Consider the following 17,725-nt stretch of genomic DNA (forward strand, 5'->3'; position numbering starts at 1 on the left):
CCCTCTTCGCCTCCCGGCCGTTCTGCGGTTAGGTACTATCAATTTCTAGTCTCACACCCTTGCTCCTTTGATTTTCCTTGTTACATATTGTGACTTTCGTACCACATTTGTAATCAACTTGTTTGTAGTTGCATATATTCCTGTGGTTGATGGGATTCAAATTTCAATCATCTCCTCTTAGTTGTTAAGTTTAAGCTTTGTAAGATTGGATCATTATAGTCCATATCATATCTTGTCTTGATCAGTGCTGTTATCTGTTCTTTGTATTTTTCTTGGTTGTTGAGAATTGGTATGAACTTTGAAGAAGTTGGGAATTAGAGGCCGTTTATATTTTTCATTTTGGGCTCTTTATTCTTTTCCTAATTTGGTTATATTTAATGTCAATCCAGCTGCAGTTGGTTTTACACTATTGGTTTTGTGTTTGATTCTCGGGCATCCGGTACCTGAGAGAAACTGTGACATTCTTCGTCTTTTCTTTCTTTTGTTTTTCTTTTACCATCTTTAAAGCATTTATTTTTGATCATATCCTTGTAAAATGTCAATCACAATCGCATTAGCAAGATCTGCACAGAACCTTCGACTTTCTCCATCTCAGGATAATTACTAAAGTACACATTCTTGAAGAATATGTACTTGTTCTATGTGTATTTCAATGACTCTTTCAATTGAAGCAACCAATTGGGAATTCCAAATAAAATTAAAAGAAGGTCGGATGGATTTTTAATCATTGATGCTAACAACATGAGGAGTTGCAATCGACTAACAGTGATTGAGAATCTCACATAGCTATTTGGTTAAAGTACTTTTACTCTCAATATTCCTCTTCATCCAGGATAACCACTAGTCATTCCTAACATCATAGATCTTAATACTGCTTAAGTCAAAGACGACTGCTTTCCAGAACTGGTTATTTGCATGCCATGTGCCCACATATTTTAATGTTTTATGGTTCTTTCTTAATTATGTTCGTTTTTTCTGTTCCATCATGAAGAACAATTTGTTTACTTACATTCTTTATAAAAATTTAAGCAACTACTATGGATGCTCAATGATGACTCACATGATATATATCCAGTGGGATTAAATGTTTTGTTATTCAATTCATGAAGCAGTCAGGTTGTTGGATGGCCTCCAATCAGAACTTACAGAATGAACAGCTTGGTAAACCATGCGAAGTCTCCAGTCACTGAAGACTTTTTCTCTACTGCTGATAAATGTGAAAGCAAGAATATTATCATGGATAAGTCCAACCATGGTGGCAATGTGAATAATAATGTTGCCAAGGAAAAGAGATGTCTGAAAGCGTCTTTGTTTGTCAAGGTGAACATGGACGGGATCCCAATTGGAAGAAAGGTAGATCTGAATGCTTATAGCTGCTACAAGGCCTTAGCTCATGCGCTTGATGACATGTTTAGACCCTGTGCAGCAGTTGGGACAAAACGTAATTTTTCTGTCCTCTTATTCAATCTCATTAAAGAACTAAATCTTCAATCATTTTCATTTCTCTCAGTAGGTGAAGATCTTTCTAAGATGTTGTGTTTAATAGACCTGTGGTCCAATAGTACCCAAAACTTAGTATTTAGTTGCTAGCTACTGATTTTCCAGTACCGTGAAACTTGGCAGACCGAAAACCAATGACAGTAAAAAATGAAAAGTAAATTCTAGAAGTTGGTTAATGACAACCAATGTCAAGTATATAATTGTTCGGACAGGGGTTGTAAAAATCTCTGCTTTCTCCTTATATCTGTAGTGATATTCTAAATACTAATATCTTGGTATAAGGAATGATAGATTCTTGGTTTTCCTCATTCTGAATAAATTGAGGTGGAAAGCATTACCTTAGTTACAAGCTCTATGAAAGTCTTAGTTCGGAATCTTGACTAGCTTAATTAGCTCTTCAATGCTAATTTGATCACTAACTGGCTATGTTGCTGTTTTAGGATCAAATGTGGAGGAGCAAGTTGTTGTAGCTGCCACCAGACAGCCTCTGAAATCATTGGATGGTTCATCTGATTTTGTGCTCACCTATGAAGACAAAGAAGGAGACTGGATGCTTGTTGGGGATGTTCCTTGGGAGTATGTCCTTTCACATTGCATCTTTTATATAGTAGATTTCTAATTGCATTCCTCTTATTCTATCCCATAGCTAAACACTTTCACTGCTATAGTTATAATTCTCCAACTCTCATTTGATTGCTTGTTCTGAGTCTGCTCACATCCTAAGATGTAGTAAAGTAAATACATAAGATTATAGCGGAATCCAAATGTGGCTGCAATAAACATCTTATTTCTATCTAACATAAAAGAATTCGGGTCTTAAGCAACTTTTCAACAACTGCAGACAATAGATGATGCTTAGTTTCGATATTCATTCTGTTCGCACCAAGTTCAGAAGTTTGACAGGTCCCAAGGTGTATGCCAGTTTAGCTGATGTGTTAATGAATTTCATTAAGTTTACATTGCCAGTCTCATGGATTTCATTCTTTTGTCAGAATGTTTTTGAATTCTGTGCGGAGACTTCGAATCATGAGGACAGCTGATGTTAATGGACTAGGTATGTGCGTGTTGTTATTGCAGTTTTGTATGCTCTTATTTTGCGTAAACACCATTATATTCATTTTTCTTTATTCGTGCAGGCCCAGGAACTCATGAAAGGAACAGGAAACAGTCGACGGGCCCAATATAGAGAATCTTCTGACCCAAAAAGATCCTTCTAGAAAGAAAAAAGAGTAGACTGCTATACATCACCAAAGAATTCCATTGAAGCAACCACCGTCCTGGCTCTGCCTCCTTTTGCGTGCTAGGTTTTGGTCACCTTTTACATTTTATTACTAATACTATTTCGACACGATCATATATACCGTCTTGGGCAGTGCACTTATGTCTGCACATGATGAATGCCCTTTCTTTTCTTCTGTCTTATAGGTAAGCATACTGAGAGTTGCCATTTGATACACTGTAAGTATGAGAGTGGCAAATTGTTCAGTTTTGGGTTTTGTTGCACTCGCAAACTCCTAATGAAAGAAAAGTATTTGTTGTCTTTGTATGAGGTTGTTGATGCTTTTGTTTGTCTTTTTGGCTTTAGAATCTCTTGTTCATCTTCTTGTACTTAGTTTTCTTTGACGGGTGTGTGGAATTTGGAGCGGAAGTCGAATATTTTACGCGGAAGTCGAATATTTTACTTCACTGACAAATCTTTCAATTCTTCCATCTTCGACTTGAACTAAATCAGTATCATGTACTGATGTCAAAAACTAAATGCAGTTTCCTTTAATTCTGGGTGCAATAAAACTGTGCACTCCTGTTGAAGTTTTCTGACTATGTAACATGAAGAGAGCTACAAAATCATTTGCATGATCATTTCCCATAGGCATAGCCCTCTAATTCTAGACACAAGTTATAAAAACTTACAAATAACTAAAAAAAAAATGAATATAAATCTAGGTACATATTGAAAACCAAAAAATAATCTTGGCCTGGAAGAAGCATGCAATGTTATACTCACACAAGGCCATTCACAGGTGAATTGTTGAATAATGGCCTGTCTTTGTTGGTATTAGCATTACCTCCACTGCTGCTGCTGCTGCTTTTTCTCCGAGGCTTTGCTTCTCCAAGCATCGACAGAACGTCTCTCATTGAGGGTCTGTCTTTGGGGAGCTTGGCAGTGCAAAGAATCGCGAATCTGAGAACTAAGAGCATCTCTTCTTGAACATGTTTGGTGTTCCCTACAGAAGGGTCTAGAGCTTCTTCCAAAGGCCTGTTTTCACGAATCTTTCTGCGTATCCATTCTACAATATCAACAGAATCTCCAAAATCGGGGTCTAATGGTCTCTTCCCAGTTAGCAATTCCATGAGAACTACTCCATAGCTGTAGATGTCGCTCTTCTCATCAACTTTCAGCGTGTAACCATACTCTGTCAAGCGATTATCAAAGATGCAGAGTGGTTATGTTAATATTTATAACTTCAACAGAAACCCTTTATTAAGTTGTTTGCCTATTGATCTACTAGAATGATAATGTTGTCAAGAAATTTAATACTATGTAACAAATCTATGTTGCTGCTAGTCATTGCTGGTTCTGTTTGACTAGTTCTAATCTTGAGGAGGCAGATCCCTAATCAAGAAATGTATCTGTTGACTGAGTTTAGAAGCAATATAACTGTGGAATGATAAAAGTTACAAGGACTGAAGCTGATAGAAACTCACCGGGGGCTATATATCCGTAAGATCCTGCTACCATTGAAACTGTCTCATTCTTCTTGAGCATCATTTTTGCCAACCCGAAATCAGCAATCCTTGCCTCAAGATTGGCATCAAGCAATATGTTATTTGACTTCACATCTCGATGGATCACGGGTGGATGACAATCGTGATGGAGATAAGCCAGCCCCTGCGCAACCCCAACTGCTATGTTATACCTTGAAACCCAATCCACCAGCAAACTTCCTGCTTTTTTGCCATGTAAAGCCTCTCCAAGGCTACCATTCTGCATATACTCATAGACAATCATTGCATCAGAGTCATTGTGAAGAAATCCCAACAACCTCACAATGTTCCGGTGCCTTAACCTCCCTAACAAATTCACCTCTCCCACTAGATCATCACTGCCTCCCATCTCAAGATCACTTGTCGATCTCCATAGTTTCTTTACCGCAACGGTTGTGTTCAGTCTTTGTATTTCAGCCTTGTAAACTGTCCCAGTTGCCCCCATCCCTATCACATTGGATTCCTTGATGCAAGCAAGAATGTCATTACTATTGAAAACTAGCCTCTGGAATGCCATCAATCTCCAAGGCCACTCCCCATTGCCTGCTTCGAATCTTTCCTCGAAGCAATTCCCATCCTGCCATTTCTGGTACAGAGATCGAGCTCCAAGAACTGCTATAACAACAGCAGCCAGAGTCAAAATCCCAATTATCCATCCTCCAATAATGTGTTTTGCGTGTAAGCCATGCTGTCTTGATGCGTATGCTGCATTTTGAGAGCACGGTGGAAGCACGCCATCACATAGGCCTGCATTGCCAATGAGATCATCAGGATTAATAGTCCTGAGCATGCCATTGAAAGGGACAGGACCCTCTAGCCTGTTATAAGAAACATTGAGCATCTCTAAGGCTGGAGAGTTCCCAAAATTCTCAGGAATCCCTCCAGTCAGAGAGTTGTTTGCCAGATCCAAGACAGCCAATGCGGGCATCAGCGCAATAGGTTTAGGAATCCCCCCGATCAACTGGTTGTCGCGAAGATTTAGAATCACAAGCTTCTCGCATGAAGCAATGCTTGCTGGAATGCTTCCAGTGAAATGGTTTGAGGAGAGGTCCAGCCAAGCAAGAGCAGGACAATCCTGGAACTGATCCGGGATTTCTCCCACCAAGTTATTGCCTGAGGCTATGAAGTTTTGCAGATTTGGAATGGAAAGAACAGAGGACGGAAGAGAAGATTGAAGGTGGTTTCTTGATACATCAATGGATGAAAGAGAAGTGGAAGCAGAAAGATCACTTGGGATTTGGCCTGTGAGGCTGTTATTTGCCAGTTCCAGCCTTTGAAGTTTGCCAAGTTTGCCAAAACCAACAGGGATTGTGCCGGAAAGGAGATTATTTTGCATCCTAACTCGAACTAGCGATTGACATGTCGATAAACTGGCTGGAACCGGACCAGAGAAGGCATTGTTGAACAGGATGAGCTTAGTAAGGTTACCTTTATTACACAAACTTGTCGGGATTGGGCCAGAGAATGAATTGGATGAGATATCCAACCGTTGAAGAGGTGAATTCTGGCCAAGATCACTCGGCAAAGGGCCTGACAATGTGTTGTTCCAAAGCTCAAGTACCTGCAGTTGAGTCAATTTCCCAATGCCAGCAGGAACTGAACCAGATAGCTGATTGCACATTAGATTCAATAGCTGCAGATTCTTGAGATCAGCTACTGGGGCCGGAATTTCTCCTGATAATAAGTTATCAGAAAGGTCCAGAAACTGCAAAGAAGTCACGTTGCCAATCTCTGGTGGAATCTTGCCCTCAAAATTGTTTCGGTACAAGAAGACTGTACTCAGCTGCTTGAGTTTTCCCAGTTCAGCTGGAATCGACCCACCAAGATTGCCTATGGCAAGGTCAAGATACTTGAGATTTGTAAGATTTCCAAACTCTGCAGGAATCCCACCTTCAAACTCATTGTATCCAAGAACCATCGTCTCGAGTGCTGATAATTCTCCTAGCTCTGCTGGTATACTGCCCGTCAGGTTATTCCCCGACAGGCCAAGATACTTCAATCTCCCCAAATTCTTGTAAGTTCTTGGAATGGGGCCTCCAAAGAAGTTTCCCCTGAGATCCAGGCTCTCCAGCAATGTCGCATTGCCAAGATCCTCAGGGAGGTAACCCGAAAAGTTATTCCCAGAAGCATTGAATGCTACCAATCCTGCTGCCGTTCCAAAACCAACAGGCAACCGATCGATAAACAAGTTTTGGCTCAGATCAATGCTCTCAAGTGCAGTAAGATTAGTTAAAGACTTAGGCAACGGAGAGGAGAACCCGTTGCAGCATAAATTAAGAGAACTCAGACTCTTTAATCCCTGGATTTCATCGGCAACCCTGCCAGTGAGATTCATGTGGGAAAGATCAAGCTTTTCAACAGCACCATTGGAGTTGCATACCACTCCAGTCCAGCCACAGTGTGCTGAGCTGTTTGCTGCATTCTCCGGCAATTCCCAATCTTTGAGATGATCAAACGGATCGATCAGGCTTGCCTTTACCGACAACAGGATCGACACTTCACTGCTCAATCCAATGCTCTCAACCTCCTTAGAGTAGCAGAAAACAGAAGAACAATAGAAGAACAAGAGGAGGAAGAATTCATTTTTCAACTTCATAATGCTTTTCTTTATCCTGGCTTGTTATCTTTCTTACTTCTCCACCATCTTTTCACACGATCAGTGATGGGGCCAGTGGGGTAGCAGTGGAGAGCGAAAGACAGTAAGAGCAGTATGAAACTGAAGGTTAGAAGAAGATCAAATGATTAGGTAGTCTCTGACCTATATAATACCAAACAGTTCATATGGGGATTAGTGTTTTCCTTTTTCATGTTTCATCACTAGAACAACTCGTGAGATCTTGGGCTCTCCAACAGCTGTTAATGCACATAAAAATGACCGGAACTTGGCTTTTTTTTACATATCATCTGACAAGACACATGGAGAGAATGTGTTGCCATTGCTGTTACTTCAGTTAATCTTCTCTTCTGTTCTTTGGCCGTCAAACTTGAGCCCAAGACAAACTCATGCTGCCCGTGAAATTCCCGTCAACACATTACACTTGCCATGTAATTCGTGTACAGTTTACGGAGAGTTGGTTTATTCCGTCGGCATTTATTATAAGATGTACCACCCACTTTTAAAATGTTAGATTTTATGTTAAAAATAAACTTAGTAGATGTCAGTATCGAAAATTTTGTAATTAAAGTGTTTGCTGCTCTATGATAGTTGAGATCATGACCTTTTGGTAGCTTTTTTTGCTAACTTTTTCTCGGAAATGCAGTTTTGATCCCCTGCTTTTGAAACTAGAAATCATGTGAGTGTAATTTCAGATGTTTGGTTCATATATATATATATATATATATATTAATTAAGAGTTGATTTGCACAGAGTTGTGGTGTGGAAAGATGCTTTATGCAGTGCTGATGGTGTACTGGGAAGGGAATTAATAATATAATAATGCTCAATGATTTGGATTAGTTGAGTTATCTTATGATGAAAGGCAGCTTCCAAGAATGACAAAGATCATATGAGCCCTACTTAACTATTGGCCCCACATTAATAAATATAATACAACACTGCTAAAAAATTCTTACTCAAATTAGATTTGACTGAATTAAATCAATCACAAAGTAAGTAAAATACACTTGTCATATGATTGGTCATTTTTTATGAACTGTAAACCAACCACAGGACAAATATATTGCACTTGCCATAATTGGTTCAAATTCAATCTAATCCGATTTGAGTTAGAAATTTTCCAAAATAATAATATCACACCAATATGTATATGGTATGCGTCCCAACTTTTAAAATTACAGCTTAATTTAATTATATATTTCTTTTTTAAAAAAAGAAGAAAATATATCAACAACACGTTAATGTAATACCAACATGTACCAATAAATTGTTGATTTAGTGATATGCGAGTTAATTCGTGTCCATGAGAAGATTTGTTTGATTTCCAATATCGGAAACAATTTGTGACATCAAGGTGTGTTAAGGGATCCAGCCACCCCTTTTCACCTCCAAACAAAAAAGAAAAAAAAAATTAAAATTTGAATATATTATAAAGGGTTCTTTTGAAATTTATCATAATTATAAATATTTCTTTATTATTTAAAAAATTATAAATATTTCATGGATTAACGTCTATAAAGCAAATATCTTCTTACAATAGGTTGTCACGAGGGATATTTAGTATACAATCATTAAATAAATAAGAGATATTTGTAATTACGGGAAATTCAAGAGAACCCGTTGCAATTTACCTTTAAAGTTAATGAAGCTGGTTAAGTATTGATTTTGAGATAATTAAGAACTTATATAGGAAGTGATTTATTGAGTGGAAACAAGAAAGAATCTTTCCATGTTAAGAAGGTGTCTGTGTCCTATTGCCCCCAACTTTCCCTTTTGTCCACAACTCCATTAATTTCTAGGATTCTGTTCGTTTTTATTTTTATTTTTTTTTTTGAGAAAAATACGCCATTATTCAGGACAGTTGACTTTTTTAATTTTTTTTTTTCAATTTTTTCTTATAGTACGTAGGATGAAAAGTCAAAATATTATTACATATTGTGTAATTCAAAATTTTGAAATCCGTCTCGCACAAATTAATAAATAATTCTGATATTAATTAAAATACTAAAAGTCATCATTAATAATAAAAATACAGATATCGAAATATGGTATTATGATTATAACCCTACAATAAAAATATTTATTATTTCACAAATCAATAAATACTATATATTACTTACGAAAAAATGGTATATATATTAGATGTGAGGATGAGTGAGCTCAAAGGAAAACATGCCTGGAAAGAAATGGAAGCAACCATTTGTCTCCAGAAATATCCTAATTTAAATTTTTTATTTTTTTAAATAAGTAATAGTTACATTTATGTTTCTGATCTATAGTCTATTTACACATATTACACTTATTGTTTACATAATCAGAGAAACTATCCTTGGTAGCTAAAAAGGGATAGTTTGTGTAATGATATTAACGTCTTCTGAGGTATATGTGTAATTTTTTTGAAAATTAGGACAATTTGTGTAAATAATTTTAATATTTTTAGTTGGTGTACGTGTGATTTTTCAAAAGATATGATTGTCTTGTGTAAATAAATAATAAATTAGGGGTGTGAATATAATTATTCCAACCAAAATAAAATAACCTTCCAAAATGGACATGCAAACAATATTTGTTGGGGTTGGGGTGTAAATAGTTCACATGCAAACATGTGAGGGGAGTGTTTAAATAAGAAGCATAGTGGGGCATCACTATGTATGGGGTGCTAAAGTGGATGGATGGCATGTGAGCCCACATCTTAATTCCATGCTCATTATTAATTAATTAATTAATTAATTAATATTCCTCTCTTCCCCTATTATTTGAGAGAGAAAATAAAATTATTTTCTTTTCTTTGTGTCCCTATACACAAGAGTATGGGTGTGCATGTCTATTTATTTTATATACCATTCTCATAACTCTTTCACTTCTTTGGAATTTAAGTGAACTATTGTGGTTTTCAATATATTTTTTTTTAATGAATTGATTATATATATAAATATTACAAATATTAGTTAATATATTACTTTTTAATATGTAATATTTATAATTAAGGATAAATTATATCTACATTCTTGAAATTAGATCTAATTCCACAAATATTTTTGTCTTTTGCAAAATTACAAGTACGTCACTTGAGGGAGTGTTGGCATAATGTTTTCTCAAAGGGTATTTATGTAAACTTTCCTAGAGCATGATGAAAATTACCATTATAACCTTTAGGGGTGTGTTTGTAATTTTTTAAAAAATGTAATATGCTTATATAATTATATATGATTACCTCAAGGGGTATAATGTTTTTTACGTTATAATTAATTAACAACTGCTTTCAAAATAAATTAATACCCATATATCAATGCGCTCCGTACTTGTAATTTTATAGACACAGGGCCACATTTTCATCACTTAGGCCCGATTTACTTCGAAAATCGTATTAAATGAATGATATGGTTATTTTTTACTAAATGAATGATAAAAAAATTCTATATAATTAGTCAGGTGTTTACTTATATGTATTACCGAAATAAAAAATATTATATCAAGTATTTACTTTGATGTATCCACATGCTTTTGATAAAAAAATTACCTTTGAGCCCTTGTTTACAAAATTTAATAGCAACAAATTAATAATAATAAGAAGAAGAAATAGTAATAAATAATATATTATTATTATTAAAAATAATCAATAATATATCATTTATCATTATTATTATTAAGTCAAATTTTAAGGGTACAATGGTCATTCACATTTGGTGCACCTTTGGGACTAACTTTATATCACCTTGGATTATTCAGGTAGAACATTAATTAGTACAGGGCTTTGGCTTTATACCGGCCCCTATACAATAAAGTAAATATTGTATTAATCTACACTGATATTCTTATATAGATTTATACATCAAAGTAAACGGGGCCTTAAGGTAAGCTTTATTAACATAGTCTTTCTTATTTTCAGCCAAATTTTTGGTACGATTATTATGAACTTAATCAATACTAAATTGAAAAAAAATTAAATAAATGTTTAATTTTTCCCATATATTTGCCTGAATAAAGTTAAATACTCTATCTATTATCTTTATTGTTAAATATTATTATTTTACTCCTCTTATTAGTTAAATATTAATGCGTGCACATAATTGTGGATATACTCACTACACTAATCTCAATTTTTTTTTCTAATTAATTCTCATTTTAAAATATCATCTAATTAATTAATATTTATACAAAATTAAACGAAAAAAATTAAAAAAATAGGATTTAGGTACTAAATATGGAGCATAAATGATAAATGGGAAGATGACGTGGCTTCATGTGGGACTCTGCAAATACATAACACGGCCAGTACTATTTAAAGTTTTTAATTTCCATAATTATTTTTTAATCATTATTATTACCTTAATTAATTCAATTAAAAATAGTATTATACTATCTAATTACGATTTAGTATAGTAATAGTAAAATTAAGATGAAGAGAGAGTCATTTATGCCCTGACTGCACATGTGGCACATGCGTGGCGGGCCCCACTGCTTTAATCTTCGAGGGTTGGATCTTAATTAAAGAAATTAAATTTGATTTGAGAATTTCAAATGACTGTATAAAATGATTTCAAGTTATTCGGAATATGAAATTATCCAAATAATTTCTAACAAATTGGTATCAGAGATTCCAAATTCTTACCTTCGGATTCATCAATTCAAACGTAACGTATCGATTTGTTATTTATTTCTCTTGGGCATTTCTTTGTATATATATATATAGAATAAATTACAGTTATTTCTTTTAAAATTTAAGTATAAATAATTTTTTATTATTTAAAAAATTATAATTACCCCACTCAGTTCGAAAATAATTATATAGTCCTTAAACGGTGTGGTAAAATTTACTATTTTACCCTTGTTGGAATCTTTTTTTTTTTAATTAAAAAATATTTGAGAAAATATAAAAAAATCTGAGAAATTTGAGAAACTCCATAGTGTTTATATTAGTTTGTAAAAATATATAAAATTATAATTCATATTCTAAAGAGTATTTTGGTCAGTTTACCATAAAAAATAAATGAAAATATAACGAAGACTAACATAATTGACTCGTTGTTAAATAGATGTTAAAATAAGAAGAATATTTATAATTTTTTAAAAATTAATTAAATCTTTATAATTATGACAAATATTATGGGAGGTGGTTGTAATTGTATTGTGTGCATTTAATTTCTCCAACAAATCGAGTGATGGGCCGGCCACGATCCGAAATTGAATCCAGGAGGCATCCAGCCCAGCCCATCTTATGCGGCCCAATACGGAAGAAGCCTATAAAAAGGGCCACGCGCTTAACATGTAAAGGGAGTTTGGCGGGCTTTTGGATGATAGCAGAAAAATCCTTTGATTTGAGTGTTTGCAGAGTGAATGGCTGTCGTTATTACACACCGCACCTTCGCTCTCTCAACCCACATTATCATCTGCCTTATATATCTTTCTCTCACTACATTATTCACCTCTCTCTCTAGGATACGTGCAGGATGGCAGCAGCAGCAGCAGTGCAGTCCCTGGTTTTCTCTTCTCCAATCTCTCGTTGTTCGCACCAGCCGCGATCTTTTTCAGGTACTCTTTTCGTTCAGTTTAACTCCAAATTTATACCCTTTGTTCTTTTTTTGTTTTCAGGATTTCTTATTTTTGTTGTTTTATTGACTATTGGAAGAATTGCATACTTGTCTAGTTTGGTAAATGTGGTGTGGAGTGGTGTTTAGTGAATTGAGTTGAAATGTACTGTATTTGATGTGCTTTCATACGTAATAGTAGTGTATAGTCGTATCAATCTGGAAATGTATGTGGCAGTTGGAATTTGGAATGTTGTTTAGAAGAATAAAAATAATTAATTACAGTTGTTTGGATCATTTAGCGGGCAAAAAAGATTATGTGAAGGACTGTTTTCACCAATTTTTTGTATGGACTGTATATGAACTTTTGCAATCATTTGATGAAAATTGATAATCAGTATGATTCGTAATCTTTGATTTTCCTGCTTTATGACTAGTCTAAAGCTTTAAATTTGATGTTAATTGTCCTCCCTGCTCCTTATTGTTTTTGTGAGATTTTCTGTGCTTAGTGGTATATCAGAAGTGATCTGGTTCAACATTTTGGATTCAAGAACATTTCATAAATATAGGAAGATGTTTGTCGATTCGCATACAAGAAAGACGGATGAACTCTGAATTCAATTTGTTTTCGTGTGGTGCAACAATGATGTTGTAACGATTGAATAGGTTTGACATTCTATGCCTCACATATGATTTTATGTTGAAACCTACAGTTAGAATTTATCCCAAGTATGATTCTAGAACGACAAATTGCTTTAAGTAGGCAAAAACTTATCATGATTTTGCAATCAAACCAACTCCTACCATGAAACTCATGGTAGAATCTAATCATAGATAGAACAATCTTATTTTGTGGATTACATTGCACGTGACGTGTTGCAACCTTATGTGATCTTCTCAGAATCTTATGATCATCTTTGTTCAAATAATCGAGTTGCTGATATCGTCTCTCATTGTGTTAGGCTTGTCAATAGGAGCTATTCACTCTAGTGCAAGCTCATCCTTCAATGGCCAATCTTTACACCTACCACGCTCAAGTATGCCTAGAAAAAGCCAGATGCAGAACCTCTCTAGGCTTAGTATAATGATGGTCAAACCGACAATTCAGTTCATCCAGGGGATTGATGAACGGACGATCCCGGATGTGAAGCTAACCAAATCGAGGGATGGAACTAATGGAATGGCCATATTCACATTTACTGAACCATCTGTTTTTGACTCTTCCAGCGTAGTTGGTGACATTACTGGTTTCTACATGATTGACGAGGAAGGGGTGCTCCAGTCAGTTGACGTGAATGCAAAGTTTGTGAATGGGAAACCTGCAGGAGTCGAGGCCAAATATGTCATGCGAACACCACGAGACTGGGATAGGTTCATGAGATTTATGGAGCGATATGCCAATGCCAACGGATTATCATTTGTTAAAAAATGAGGCACATATCCTTTTTGCTCGTGCATTTTTCCTTTTTTATCGTGATGCAATTCATGTTGCTACAATTAGGTGGAATGCAATAACTTAAAAAGATAATTGGATGGTGATTCAATTTGATTCTTGATCCTACACATATGAAGATTTGACTGCCTTGATTTTCTGTCTGGCATCTCAAACAGTTGCTTTAAAATAGAGTTGCAGGTGAACTGTGATTGACTAAGCTGTTTCAGCAAATTTGTGTAGCAGGGAAAGCCAATGAATCAGGAACTTTCTCATGTCATAATAGAAAAAGAAGCTTTTAGTTTCAGAGTGCAAGGCTGGACATATTTCTTACATTCAATCTTAAATCTCAAATTCCAAGGTGAAATCAGAGCTGATGCTATTAATTGCGCCACTAGAACAATACTATACTCTCACTTTGTTGATGACCATGTCACTGAAATTGGACTCTGAACCCTGTAAGAACCGCTCATACTCACCCAAGTCAAACGCCCTTGTCCAAACCCAGAATTCTTGATATCCATTCTTTTCTTGGATATAAACCAAACTCTATAACTCAAAGTTTGATTTATATGTTTGAATATAAGGCGGCGTGGTCTAACTCTCATGCTGACTCCCTCGGGTGCCTTCATTTCCAGCGAGTAAATGGAATTAGGCTTCCCCACATTCGTTAAGCGTCTTCTTACCATCTTTCTTGTCTCTCCTTTCTTGAAAATCACAGAAAATGAGGGGTAATTGAGGCTGAATCCCCTGTTCTTCTGCAAAATCGCATGACAACTCACATTCCTGTGAGTAATGCTAAATATGTCTGGTCTGCTGTATCCAAGAGTGCATAGATGAGTAATATGATCATCTGGTTGGATGTCATATATCAATCCTGGATTTATGGCTCTTTCAGGATTTACATGCCCAGCTCCAATTGCAAAGAGCCCAGCAGGTTTGTCTCCATCCAATATCGGCTTTCCTAGATGATCAGTCATTTCTGCAGTTGTCATAAGTGCGGATTTGATGGCTGCGGGGCTCCATTTTGGATGAGCCGAGTGGATCAGAGCCGCCAGACCGCTGACGTGTGGACATGCCATGGAAGTCCCCGACATCACTGTGAAGTTTACTCTTCTAGAGTCCTCCGGGAGGGCGCTGGGGCCAAGATTTTGCGGCCATGCAGCGATGATGTTCACCCCTGGAGCGATCATGTCCGGCTTGAGAATTGAAGGGTCAGTGAAACTTGGCCCTCTCGATGAAAACTGCGCTACTGCAGGTGCTCTTGATTTTCCAATGACAGTTCCTCCAAAGATGATTTGTGCTTTAGGTCTTGTCGTTGAGTTGATGTAAATCTTCAGCCGATTTGATTCGTCGGAACCTATCAGTGTTGCTGGCAGGACATGGACATCCACTGAATCTTCCTCCAAGTTTATCTCTGTGTTGGCTAGGATCATTGCAGCACCCCCAGCTTCCTTCACTATCTGGCCCTTCTCAGCCCTCCCGTTTACACCGCGGTCACAAACCACCATCTTGCCCCTAACTTTAGCTTTTGGAAGAGACCCTCGCAAGCAAAATTCACTTCCCTTATTGCCACCTGTGATATAAACCAGCTCAAGCTCTTTCTCAGCAGCTGCATGTCCCTTTCCAGGGTACATGGACTCTCCGTATAGAAATTTCCCGTTCCTCAGTCGAACTATTGTTGGGAACCTTCTGTCAAGTGTGCTTGCACCAATGGTAGCAATCCAAGGAGCCTCATTTGCAACTGAGTTTTGGATTGGACCATTGTTTCCTGCAGCACAGATCACTGATATTCCATGCTCCATGGCTCGGAAACTGCCAATGGCGATAGTGTCCTCGTAAAGGGGCACCGGGAATCCACCTAGTGAGAGTGAAAGAACGTCAACTCCATCTCTGATTGCTACGTCCATTGCTGCTAGAATGTCTGAACTATAGCAACCACTGAACCAGCAGACTTTATATATGGCAATATGCGCACCAGGGGCCATTCCTCGAGCCTCACCGTCTCCATATCCGAGCACGCCCGCCATTGGAACAGGAGCTCCTCCGGCAGTGGAAGCTGTGTGGGTGCCATGTCCATGGGAATCGCGAGGCGACACGTATTCCACCACAGTATCAGGTGAAGACATCAACGACGCCACACGATGACCTTTGCTGAAGTATCTGGCACCAATGAGTTTCCTGTTACAACTTGAAGCATTGAAGTCCTGTCCTTCTTGGCATATCCCTTTCCATTTCCGAGGAACTGGAGGCATCCCTCGATCATCGAAGCTCGGGCTCTCAGGCCAAACTCCAGTGTCGAGCAAACCAATGATCGATCCCCGACCGAATCCAGATTCCATCCAGGCACCACCTTCTCTTGTGGGACTTAGCCCCAAGAACTTGTAAGAGTAAGTAGTGTGAATGTCAAACCTCCTGTCAGGCCTCACTGCTACAACTTCATGTGACTTCTTCAACATCTCAACCTCAAATGCAGAGAGTTGAGCTGCAAAACCTTCCATGGCAGAGCTGTAAGAATACAGAAGCCGTGAAGAAGAATCTTCTTCAGTTGAAATGGACTTATCAATGAAAGAAAGGTGCCAGTGAAGCCTAGAACCGAACCAAGAACGCGATGGCCCGTCAGGGTGGAGCTGCACAATGTAGGTCTGCAAACTCTCTGCATGTAAAGAAAGCAAGTAGAGCAAAAAGATGGAGAAAAAGAGTGGAATTTTTGCTTCTCCCATTGATCAAGAAAATATACAAGTCTGTTGTGTGATTGGTGCATGTTTCTGAGACGGAATGAAAGGGTATTTGAAGGGGTGGGAGAGCAGTGGAGACGGGGCATTGAGATGTCTGAGACAGAAGGTGAAGAAGCTCGTGAAATTTAAGAGCTCTTCCTCACGAGTTTCCTTGAGGGTGAGAGAGAGAGAGAGGGAGTAGACGGTTTGTGGTTTGATGTGTATTGGGGAGCTTTTAGTGTGTGTGGATTTTCACGAGAAGTTTTGGCTGAATTTTAATACTATGTTGTGGGGGTACTTGAGGGTGAGAGAGAGAGAGAGGGAGTAGACGGTTTGTGGTTTGATGTGTATTGGGGAGCTTTTAGTGTGTGTGGATTTTCACGAGAAGTTTTGGCTGAATTTTAATACTATGTTGTGGGGGTACGTAGGTTTGTTTTTTCAAATCATTATTGCAGTGCTGAAGTCAAAAAATATTCCCCACAAATCTTTGTCTAGTACATGGGGATTTTCGAATCTTGAGTAGCTGAAAACAAAGGGTACTATGATCCCCATAATGTTTTGTCCATGGAAATAGGATACCCTAAGTTGCCCCCGTTCGTAAGGCGAATTGGATTTTTCATTACAAATTTTGTTTTATTTTTTATTCTTTTTAATATATACATGTTATGTGTATTAAATTAGTATTATATACTTTATTTAGAGAATAATTTTATATATGTGATATGTACAACTTAAATTGAATAAAAATTAAAATAAGATTTACAACAACAAATTCTTTCTGTTCACAAGAAAATTCCTTAGCCCATGTTGCTACCTAAAGAACTCACTTATAATGTTGAAAATTGCTAAAAGTTCTAATTTGAGTTGCATTAATCACATTCAAATAAACTATATGAAAAATGAATTATATAGTTGGTTTCATTAGATTTACCGTTCCTCACGTTGGGTGTCATTATAGAAATCAACATTACATTCATAATTACATAAATCATTCATATCAATCGAGAAAGTACCAGAAAAAATGCAAAAGGACTTATATAGCCCTCTAATAAAAATTTAAAATAATTACTTAAAAACAAATTAAAGTTCACATTTCGAATAAATTATATAAAAAAAATGAATAATACGCTATTATAGGATGTATAATTCAAGAGAAGGGAACGAA

General features: G+C 36.7%; 4 protein-coding genes across 4 annotated transcripts in view; 2 read left to right on the top strand and 2 right to left on the bottom strand.

The window, feature by feature from the left end:
- LOC105163465 (auxin-responsive protein IAA13-like) overlaps positions 1–2,848 on the top strand; it is a gene marked incomplete in the record, with an annotated part of 3,413 nt that extends 565 nt beyond the window's left edge. Inside the window, 5 exon segments of the mRNA XM_011081816.2 lie at positions 1–32; positions 1,113–1,441; positions 1,941–2,076; positions 2,493–2,554; positions 2,637–2,848. Of these exon segments, the coding sequence (XP_011080118.1) occupies positions 1–32; positions 1,113–1,441; positions 1,941–2,076; positions 2,493–2,554; positions 2,637–2,686 (609 nt within the window).
- Positions 2,775–7,459, bottom strand: LOC105163466 (MDIS1-interacting receptor like kinase 1). The gene is made up of 2 exons (XM_011081817.2): positions 4,207–7,459; positions 2,775–3,914 (listed from the first exon to the last, which is right to left on the bottom strand). Exons 1-2 carry the CDS (start codon positions 6,860–6,862, stop codon positions 3,502–3,504), a joined length of 3,069 nt encoding a protein of 1,022 aa, XP_011080119.1. The 5' UTR covers positions 6,863–7,459; the 3' UTR covers positions 2,775–3,501.
- Positions 12,228–13,976, top strand: LOC105163467 (photosystem II reaction center PSB28 protein, chloroplastic). Its single transcript, XM_011081819.2, has 2 exons — positions 12,228–12,415; positions 13,374–13,976. Exons 1-2 carry the CDS (start codon positions 12,334–12,336, stop codon positions 13,841–13,843), a joined length of 552 nt encoding a protein of 183 aa, XP_011080121.1. The 5' UTR covers positions 12,228–12,333; the 3' UTR covers positions 13,844–13,976.
- On the bottom strand, positions 14,129–16,847 carry LOC105163468 (subtilisin-like protease SBT1.2). The gene has a single exon (XM_011081820.2). It carries the CDS (start codon positions 16,564–16,566, stop codon positions 14,257–14,259), a length of 2,310 nt encoding a protein of 769 aa, XP_011080122.1. The 5' UTR covers positions 16,567–16,847; the 3' UTR covers positions 14,129–14,256.

This window comes from Sesamum indicum, linkage group LG6 (genome assembly GCF_000512975.1).
Source record: "Sesamum indicum cultivar Zhongzhi No. 13 linkage group LG6, S_indicum_v1.0, whole genome shotgun sequence".
In the NCBI taxonomy this organism is placed as follows: domain Eukaryota; kingdom Viridiplantae; phylum Streptophyta; class Magnoliopsida; order Lamiales; family Pedaliaceae; genus Sesamum; species Sesamum indicum.

Bases quoted from the DNA above. Each gene is read 5' to 3' on its own strand.
- LOC105163466 (XM_011081817.2), bottom strand. From the start codon at position 6,862: ATGAAGTTGAAAAATGAATTCTTCCTCCTCTTGTTCTTCTATTGTTCT. The intron at 3,915-4,206 runs GTGAGTTTCTAT...ATCGCTTGACAG, and splicing joins TTACGGATATATAGCCCCCG to AGTATGGTTACACGCTGAAA.
- LOC105163467 (XM_011081819.2), top strand. From the start codon at position 12,334: ATGGCAGCAGCAGCAGCAGTGCAGTCCCTGGTTTTCTCTTCTCCAATC. The intron at 12,416-13,373 runs GTACTCTTTTCG...TCATTGTGTTAG, and splicing joins CCAGCCGCGATCTTTTTCAG to GCTTGTCAATAGGAGCTATT.
- LOC105163468 (XM_011081820.2), bottom strand. From the start codon at position 16,566: ATGGGAGAAGCAAAAATTCCACTCTTTTTCTCCATCTTTTTGCTCTAC.